The 10,371-nt window shown below is 31.9% G+C and overlaps 1 protein-coding gene across 1 annotated transcript in view; it reads left to right on the top strand.

Moving 5' to 3' along the window:
• LOC107631650 (probable inactive purple acid phosphatase 27) overlaps positions 1–1,063 on the top strand; it is a 5,477-nt gene extending 4,414 nt beyond the window's left edge. Inside the window, exon 12 of the mRNA XM_016335169.2 lies at positions 617–1,063. Within this exon, the coding sequence (XP_016190655.1) occupies positions 617–922 (306 nt within the window). The 3' untranslated portion in view covers positions 923–1,063. The remainder of the gene's footprint in view (positions 1–616) is intronic.

Below are 10,371 nucleotides of genomic sequence, written 5' to 3' on the forward strand. Positions count from 1 at the left end.
CTAAGCCAATAATTTTAAAGTGATATGAAGCAAAAGGAAAAAAAAACCCACTAATTTTTTCCCCCTAAAATTTTGGGAACTTTATCATGACTTTTTTTTTAATCTTTTTTTATGAGAAAAGTTTAAATTTTAGCAAAATTTATTATTTTTTGTCAATATTTTTAACTAACAGTCTAATTCATTTAGTATAGTCATCTAATAACATATTTTTAGTTTATACTTTTAAACATTGTTGGCTAATTACTAAAAACAATAAATTCTAGTAGTTCTCTAACATTTTTTTTTATATTAAGCTCTGATAAAACCATTTTTTTAAAAGAGGTTGTATCACTTCAAAAATTTAATATTAATACAATATCATATAAAAATATTTTGCACATACGTACATTCAATTATTTATTATCATGCTATTTGAAAAGAAAATTGATTTTAACATTTATTTGGTTATCTGAAAAAATAATATAATTAAATACTTAGATGATTGTGTATTAAATTTATATTATCATACGATGTCCCAAACTGAGATCCAGAGTTTGCGTGGTAAGCAATATTGAATTTTATTTTAAAAACTTGGACGTCATCAATAATCATTAATTTTGTAACAAAACATATGCAGAACCAATGTGTGAACAAAGAAAGGTCACAGTATTCAGGCACAGTAAACGGAACAATTCATGTTGTTGTTGGAGGAGCAGGAAGCCACTTGTCGAATTTCAGCCAAGTAACACCAAAGTGGAGTCTTTACAGAGACTATGACTTTGGCTTTGTCAAGTTGACCGCATTCAACCATTCTTCTCTCTTATTTGAGTACAAGAAAAGCAGTGATGGCAACGTCTATGATTCTTTCACCATTTCAAGGGATTACAAAGATGTATTGGCATGTGTACATGATGGATGTGAACCAACCACTTTAGCCACTTAAAATTGTGTAGCCTCTATAGACTCTATACGTCTATGTTCTTATGAATTGAATATTTATATACTGCAAGAACTAAGGGCTGAAAGAATTATGCAGTGTAATCAGGCTACAATTATGAATCAAAGAACACAATTATTAACCCCATGTCTATCCTCTTCACTTCATTTTAAGCTGGGTAAGGGAATGAACGAATTTCATATTATCCTGACCCGTAGCGGGTGCCACCTAATATAGTTTGTTGAAGTTTCGGTTAGTTAGTTATTGTATTCATAGCAATTAGTTAGTTAGTTAGTTATGATTGCTTGCATCACAAGCTAGTTAGTCTTGTATGTAGCTAAGGCTTAACTTGGTAAAGTTTTTACTTTTTAAAAGTAGTTTATAAAAGCTAATTTTTAAAAGATGATTTTTTAAAATTGTAATATTTATATTTGATAAATCAAATTAAAATAGCTTACAATAAACACAAACAACAACAATTGCTTTTATTAGACTTTTAAATTTTTTGAAAAGCTCTACCTTAAGTGCTTTCAAAAGTACTCTGATCTTTTAAAAACTGCAAGTACAAACACATGATCCTTTTTATTTACCAAACACAAAATGAGGAGCTTGAGCTTTTAAAAAGTACAAACACCTCTTCGAAAAACTTTACCAAACCAAAATTTTCTTCTCAATCTATTCAAAGTTTCATACCATTTCAAAGGCTTACTCACACCTAATAAGAGGATAATTTTTAAAGATGAGTATAGTCTGTCACTAACTTCAATTTTAATTTAAAATAATCTTTTTTTTTTATAGTTGTGTGTATATCAAACATACCACTCCAAAAATAAGTTATAGTATCTCACACCGAACAACCGAACGACCCCTTAAGGCTTAAAGCCTTGTCACTTTCTTGAAAAAGATTAACATCCAATTTTTATTTGATTGAAGATTTCTGGACCTTTTCAAGCTCTCTAATTTGTGTTGCTTTCGGATATTGGCTCCACTATGCTCATCAAACAAATTCTACAATTCTAAGCTTTTAACGACCTTCTTTTGTATTTTTGTGGAAAATGGTTATCATGTAAAATCAAATCAACCACGGCGTTTAAATACTAATCGAATCCACAATTTAAATTTTATTTTCAGTTGACTACCTATAAACGACAAATTAAAATAACAATAAAACATTCATTGATAAACTTATTTCCCTTATTTGATGATGAGATCTTATGGAGTGCAAATAATAATGATATTATAATTAGCTAACTAAACTAAAACGTCCATATTGTTATTGATTGTTTCCATCACTACTTGCTGGTGTGAAAACTGCTACATATTGGTGAAAGAAATTCTTGGCTCAGGGCCCAAGTTGGATGGAAATATTAATCAGAAAGTGGCATATTGAATGAGATTGAGATGGACCTTTGACCAGCAAGTTGATGATATACATGAGATTAAGTAAAAGAATCTACAAAAAGAAAACTTTAAAGGTATTATGGACCAGTCAATCTATAAATGGTCATCTCTGTATAATAGATTTATGGTAGATAAAACTAAACTGAAACTGATCTTTCAATGTATACAGTGGTTGGGTTCTCATCTATTTGACGGAATCAACTTCTCCCACAAATATACATACTATTAGGTGGTCAAGTAGATTACTTAGTGGTTCGCGTTACACACTTCAACTTTCAATTCTAATATCAGTGGTATTTATTTTTCTTTTCTTCCTTTTTGATGGCTGACTGGCTGCCGAAGCTTCTCACAAACTAGATAGATGTCATACAAGTATCAAAATAATTTCAATTCTAACATCATAATATTAAGAAAAAAATTTCATAAACGAGTCGATAATTACCTTAAATAACAAATAAAAAAAATATACATTTCTTGGTCTTTGATCTTTTTTTAGCGAGATTGATTAGTCTTTTTGTTAATCTTTTTTTTTTTTGTATTAACGAAATAAATTTACATGACATGTTAAACTGTTAATTTATCCATTAAGAGCCAATTAAAACAAATTTTTGTTGTTGGGAGTTTTGTTATTTTTTAGAGGATAATTGTCAGGACCGTTTAATTTTTCTGTTGTCTTTTTTAAATATATTAGCTAAATTTACTGTATAAAACTAAAAAATATTAGTGATTTTTAAGTTGTTTTTACTTATAATAATTAAATTGAGGATATATTAGTGTTTAACGTGTCACATAAGCATGATCTGAAGAAAGATCATTGATAGGGAGACTAAACAGTCTCACGAAGTTAAATATTAAATATTGGAATGGGTATTTTTTTTATTCGGAGTCTCGTAGTCTTTCAACAAAATTATCAAGGACTTAGATAGATATTCACTGATCTAATACTAATAATAAGAAAAAAAAAAATTCAGTCTCCAACCATTTATTCGAAAGACAAAATAATTTTTTTGAATTTTAAAATTTTTAATCAATTTCTAATTGTCCAATTAATTAGTCTCAGTGGCATCTAATAAAGGGTAACATATCTATTATCTATTATCTATTATATCTATTAAAAATTCGGTTTATGCACTTAATAATAAAGTTGACATAGCATGTATTTGGAGAGTGTTTCTCATTTATTATCTATTATCTATTATATCTATTAAAATTTCGGTTTATGCACTTAATGATAAAGTTGACGTAGCATATGTTTGGAGAGTGTTTCTCAATTTACTTCTTTTAACTCATTAAATACAATTTATTATAATAAATTAATTGTATCAATTGATTGATTTGATTAGATATTTATATATCACACAATTTATTATAATTTATATCAATTTATTTTAGTAGTATTTTTCAATCAATTGAGATATTTTTAACTAATATTTAAGAACTAAACTAAAATAAGATAATTTCTTACTTATTCAAATTGAATGCAAAAATATAAATTAATTTTGTTAAATAATCATGTTCTTCTGGTCTTCTATATATAGATGGCCAAACAAAATTATAAGAATCATCATTTTTATCACTCTTATTATAATTCAACTCTTCTTTTTTTTTTTTATATGTAATTTCTTTTATGTATAAATATACTTAAAATGAGAAAGCATGAATGAGTGTTTCATTGTTTGTTTGATGAATGCTATAGTCTCAATTTAGGCATTCTACCGCTACTAATAAAAGTTGAACCTGTATTAATTCAGGGTAGTCAGTGCATATTTTACAATATTGAATAGAAGAATATTTGTTAAAATGAATATACACATTGTAATTAATTTTCTTTGTCAATTTATTATCTTTTACCTAACAAATAACATTCATGTTGAATATATTATTTTCATAAGAAGCCATACAAGATTGATTGATAACTTTGTGTAAAAATACTCCTATGGTGATCAAACACCATATCATTAACTCGTTAAAGTTAATTCTCCTATTATTATGCAAATGTATAGCACTATCAGATAAAAACTGATTAAATTATATTTGTTTCCAATGCGGTGAGCAAGCTTTTAGGCCTAATCACAGTTGGAGTTGAGGAAGGTTAGAAAAATGATAATAATACAAATATCTTTTATTTTTAATACCCAATAATAATAAATATATAAATTAAAACTAATAATATTTTGTACAAAATAATAAAATGCTTATTATACTTATGGTTCTAAAATCAGACTGGCCGGTTCAACTGTAAACCATCAGCTTAAATAACTCGGTTTGTCATGCAAAACCACTAATCTAAAAACCGAATTTAAACCACTGAATTGGTCAAAAATCGCTTAGTCGGACCGAATTAGGACCCCATCGATTCTCATGAAACGCTGCCATTTCGCGTTGAAGGAAAATAAAAAGAAAGCACGTGTGAAACAGAACCAACACTTTCTCCAATTCTCCTATCTCCTTCCTCCTCTCCAAAGAAATGGAAACCCTAGCCTCACCGCCGCAAGCCACAAGAAGTGAGCCACCGTCGCCGTCTGTCGCAATCAGGGGCACGTGTGAAGCACATAAGCCTTTCCTCCCAACCCTAGAGTCCCTTCTCTAGTTTCTTTTATCTCCTTCCTTCTCCCCAAACAAAAACGAAAATCCTAGCCTCACCGCCGCAAGGAGTGAGCCACCCACGCCGTCCGTCACAGTCAGGGGCTCACTCTTCATTGCGTTGGCGTCCTCCAAAGAAGAATCCCAGTTGGCTCTTGATGCGAATTTTCGAATACCACAAACTTACTGGTAAGTGCACTGAGTCGTACCAAGTAATAACTCAAGTGAGTGAATGTCGATCCCACGACGATTAATAGATTGAGCAACAATAATCGAATGATTAGACTAGTCAAACAAGTCAAATTGAGTGTTTTGTGTTCCAAGTATCTGATAAACCATTATTTTATGGTTTATATTGTGTTTAATTGTGTGGTTTTATCAAATCTTTACCCACTTATTCATTAAATAAGCATGCATTTATAATTCCTTCCTAAAAATGCTTTATGGATGAAAACTTACTTCCTAGAAACTTTTAATTTTGTATTTTAATTCTCCTTTATTCCATTCGATGCCGTGATCTGTGTGTTAAGTGTTTCAGGCTTTATAGGGCATGAATGGCTTGGAGATTAGAAAGGAAGCTTGCAAAAATGGAAGGAATACAAAAAATTAAGGAGATGACCAGCGAGAAGTGACGCGGGCGCATGGCTCACGCGACCGCGCGGATTGGAAACTACACCAGTGACGCGAAGGCGTAGACGACGCGCACGCGTGGCAAGGCAAAACGCTGGATGACGCGAATGCCTGGATGACGCGATCGCGTGACGTGCGCGATCTGCAGAATCTGCAGAATTCGTTGGAGGTAATTTTGGGCCCTGTTTTGACCCAATTTTCGGCCCAAAAAAGAATATTAGAGCCAGGGAACATGCAGAGACAAAAAAAGACAACATTCATTCCGCATAATTTTAGTTTTAGATCTGATTTTACTCCTCCTCTAGGTTTTCTCTCTACACATTGATAGTTTTTAGGATTTCGTTTTTATTGCTTTTTGGATTGGGATATTGAGAAGAGTTATTACCTCCGCCAAGACTTCATTATTCTAGTTTGTTTTCCTTACTTGTCTCTTACTCTTCCATGTCTTCAATTTATTCAGAATTACTATTGGATTATTTTTAGAATTTATTAATACAAGAACCACTTTTATTTTTAATTGATCTTTTTGATTATTATTTATCATGTCTTTCTTTATTTTCCTTTCTTATGTTGTGAAGTTTACATTCATAATGAGCGAGTAGTTCCATAACTTGATTGGTAGTTGATTGAAAGGAGGACCTTGAGTTGGAATGCTCAAGAGAAAAATTGTAATTGGGTTTATTATTGGATTGTCCTCTAGTCACTGACACCAATCATTTCCAAGAGAGAGGATTGGAACTTGTGAATAGAAATAGCTTTTCAACTTGCTTGACTTTTCCCTACCTAGTAAGGGATAACTAAGCAGAACAACCTTCAATCATCAATTAATCTTGAGAGTACTCCAACAAGAATAGGGCTTCCAACTAATCTACTCCCAGTCAAGGTTTTTATTAAAATTACACAATTTCTCTGATTTAATTTCCTGTTTATCAACTCAAACCATTTTAGAAAATATCTGATTAATAAAATAGCACACCTTTCTGCAACTCGTTGGGAGACGACGTGGGATTCATACTCCCAGTATTTTAATTCTAATTTTTGTGACAACCCTTCTAAATTGATAAGTGAATTTTTAGTTGGTTAAGAACTGTACTTGCAACGTATCTCTTATAACAATTTATTAACTCGCCAATTTTTGCCACGTCAGTATCATACAATGAATAAAAGAATTTAAGAAAACAAGTAATGAACGATTGGTGAAAATATAACAGTTAAGGATTTGGAGGTGACTAATTTTTTGGATTAATAATTCTTATTAACTACTTTAATCATACAAAGGTTTAATTCATGGCAAATTTTAATTAGTAATTTATTCTCTTCTAACCTAGTTAACTGCCAATTCCTTGGTCACTTAATTTCAATTAGAGGATTAAGTTCAACTCTAGTTTATGAGCCACACAAACCCTAAGTACCTAAAGATAAGATGATTATATATCACATATCATGTTAAGTTTGGGTAGTTAGAGAGTTATGAGGAATTGATTTCAAACTGTTATTCAAGTGATTTAACTTTTCAAAGATTCAACAAGAACTTAATTAGAAAAAGAGCTATCTTTCAATATACTCTAATCCCTAAGATGAAGAACAAAAACAATCCTTGAATTTAAACCAGTGCATTAAATAAGAATAGAATGACACTAACATTAATCCATCAAAATAAACAGAGCTCCTAACCTTAACAATGGAAGTTTAGTTGCTCATGGTGTGAAAAAATCCTAGCAGAGAAAATTGTAAAAGTCTGAAGAAGAGAAGAAGAAGCCATAGGCCGAGATATCTTCTCTTCTTATATCTAATACTAATTGATACAAAATTAAAATTCTAAAACCTAAAAATATCTTTTCTTAATTCAAAATTGATTAAAAGTTCAAATTAGAGCAAGAGATTCGGTTCTGAATCATGTGGGGACCACTCTGGTTTGCGCTACTGGTGCCAAATGCCGGATTGGTAGTGTTTGGCACCATAATTGGGTAAGTTTTTGTAAGTTGTTGGTATAAATATGTTGAATTGGGTTGTGGTATGATGGTTGAGTTATATGCTTTGATTTTGTTGTGGTTTGATTGATTAATGGATTTTGAACGGAATTGATGTAAATCGAAATTGGTTGATTGGCCCTTGAATGGCTAGGATGTGATTTGGGATTGATGATTGAGTGTAAAGGAGACCTAGGAATTGGTCTACGATTTGTTTTAAAAAAGGTAAATTTAAGAATTTGTGAAATTGAGTGATGCAGAAGAATTTGGTAAAAAGTGATTTTTGGCTAACTTCGACGGGCGATAACTTGGCGCTTGAAACTTGAAATTGAGTGAAACCTATCTTGAATTAAAGCTGGTGATGAGAACTTTAAAATCGTTGAAAAATAAATGAAAAATAAATTTTTTAGCAAAAGTTATATAAGTTTGAAAATTGGGGTTGAAAATTGAAAATTTCAAATTTTGCTAAATTTGGGGTAGAGGCAGCTCCCGCACATACGCACGGGTGCCGCCTACGCATGCACTCGAACTCTCGCGCTTGAATGATGAACATGTATGCATTGCTTGCGACTTCCCAATTTTTCCGAACCAAATTCCGCGCATATGTGCGAGGCGTGCGTATGCAAGACTACCTTGTTTTGGCTAAAATGATTATTTTAAACTATCTAGCCTTCTTTGTCTATTTATATCCCCCTTTAACCTCCGTATGGAGTTGAATAACTAATTAGTAAGCGTTGAATATACTGGGAAGGAGTATAACAAATTGAATTGAATTATACCCGGACAAACCCTTGGATAATTGGATGAGAATGTTGTGGATGGAAGTTCGTCCCGCCTACGATTAGAACGGTGGCTTTGTCCCGCTCACGAGATAATGAAATTGATAAATTGATAAAGAATTAGAGTTATTGAATGTCATAACTTATGAAATGGATTTGAGTGAATGTGGTCTAAAACTGAATTGGCAAGGTCGTGAGTTTTGTCACGCTTGCGTATTGATTTGGCACCTGCACCGGATAAGGACGGCGATTTCATCCCACTTGTTCATAGTTGCGATGTGATTTTGTAGGAATGATGGTCTTGTCCTGCCCACGATGAGGAGGGTGGTTTAATCCCGCTCACGAATTGGAGAGGTTGAGGATTCTCTCTGGTTATACATATATATGTATATGAATGTGGTTATGATGAGTAATGCTTTACGAGGCTGGTTAAGATTATGACTAGGATTGAATTGAATTGATTAGAGACTTAGATCAAAAAGTGAGGATTCATATGAGGCTTAGGATGAAAACTATGATTGAGATATATACTAGCGCCTATGATTAATGATAAATTTGACGATGATAATAGGTTTGGTTAATAATGATTATTGATTGGCAAGAATGTGGGTTTTGTCACGCTTGCGTTATTAATGTTGTGTGATGGTGGTTTTGTCCCGCCTACGGTGAGGATGGTGGTTTGATCTCGCTCACTGATAGACAAGTTGAGGTTGAAAATTCTCTCTCTTGTTACGGTGGACAAACAAGGTTGAGGATTCCCACTCTTGTTATATTGGAAAAATGAATAGGAGGTTGAAGATTCCTTTTGATTTCAATTCTTGGCTATGGTGTCAACGAGTTAGGTTGAGAATTTCCTTTCTGCTGCATTACGATCTCTCTCTGGTTGCAAGGTAACAGCGCACTCTCTCTGCAAGGTGTACAAGGCACTCTCCCTGCGAGGTTATAACAATTACTTTTTGGGAATGGACAACAGAGAGACAATATCCAGGTTAGCTACCAGATATGTCGTATTCTGGCATTTTAACCGACAGCTTAGCTCACGGTCAGTAGGACAGACATGCATCATGTGCATTTGTTTGCTATTATTTGAGTGTGCATAACTATTTTGGTTTGCCTAATTGATTTTCTGTTAACGGTTAAATGTACTATTTGTTGTAATTACTCTTTAACTGTATTTGCTTTGTACTGCTTGTTGTTTGTGTATGATTTCATTATTGATACTTGAGACTTGGATTAATATATGACTATGGGAATGAATGAGATCGATGGTAGTTCATAGTATGTTAAACTTAGCAAATTAACCTTGTATTGATTATTATTTGTGATTTATATTACTGAACTGAATATTAAACTGGGAAATTGAATATTGGGAGTAAAGATGACGATGTATTGAGAATGGTTGAGATTAGAGGTAATTGATAGAGCTAAGATTTTAGCAAAAATTGACCTTGTTGGGATTAGTTAGGACCCTAGGCTTGAATTTCTATGAAGTTGGAGATTAAAATTGCCTAGTGGGTTCATGTTTCTTTATATAGTCTTTATTTAGAACTATTACTCTACTGGGAATCTTCGGATTTTCATCCGTCGTGGATTTTCTATTTTTTCAAATGTAGGACGTGACACACCTCACTGAGTGTGCAGGATTATTTTGGCGAAGCAAAGAAGACTTTTGTTGATGCTTATTTTGTATTTAGTATTTCTCCACTTTTGAAAGCTTTATTGTATATTTCCTCTTAAATGTTTTTATTTGGAGAAACATAATTTTTATTTTGTATACTTTTTAGTTTGTAATATTCTCACTAACTTTTTCTTCGCAGGTCGAGACTAATAGTTATTATGTATCTTATTCTGAAACTTATATATATATATGTTTTGTTTCAGTATACAACGTTCATTTGTGTTAATGTGATTCGAGTGTAGATAACGACTGTCGATATTATTTATCTTTTTTTAACAGGCTTCTAGTTATATTATTATCCTTCAAATATTATGTATATTTTTTTTAGGTGTCGTAATATTTTACTATCTTTGATTTACGACTTAAATATAAAGTTTTATGTAGTAAATGTTACAATATATATAATATTTGGTT

This window comes from Arachis ipaensis, chromosome B01 (genome assembly GCF_000816755.2).
Source record: "Arachis ipaensis cultivar K30076 chromosome B01, Araip1.1, whole genome shotgun sequence".
Lineage (NCBI taxonomy): Eukaryota > Viridiplantae > Streptophyta > Magnoliopsida > Fabales > Fabaceae > Arachis > Arachis ipaensis.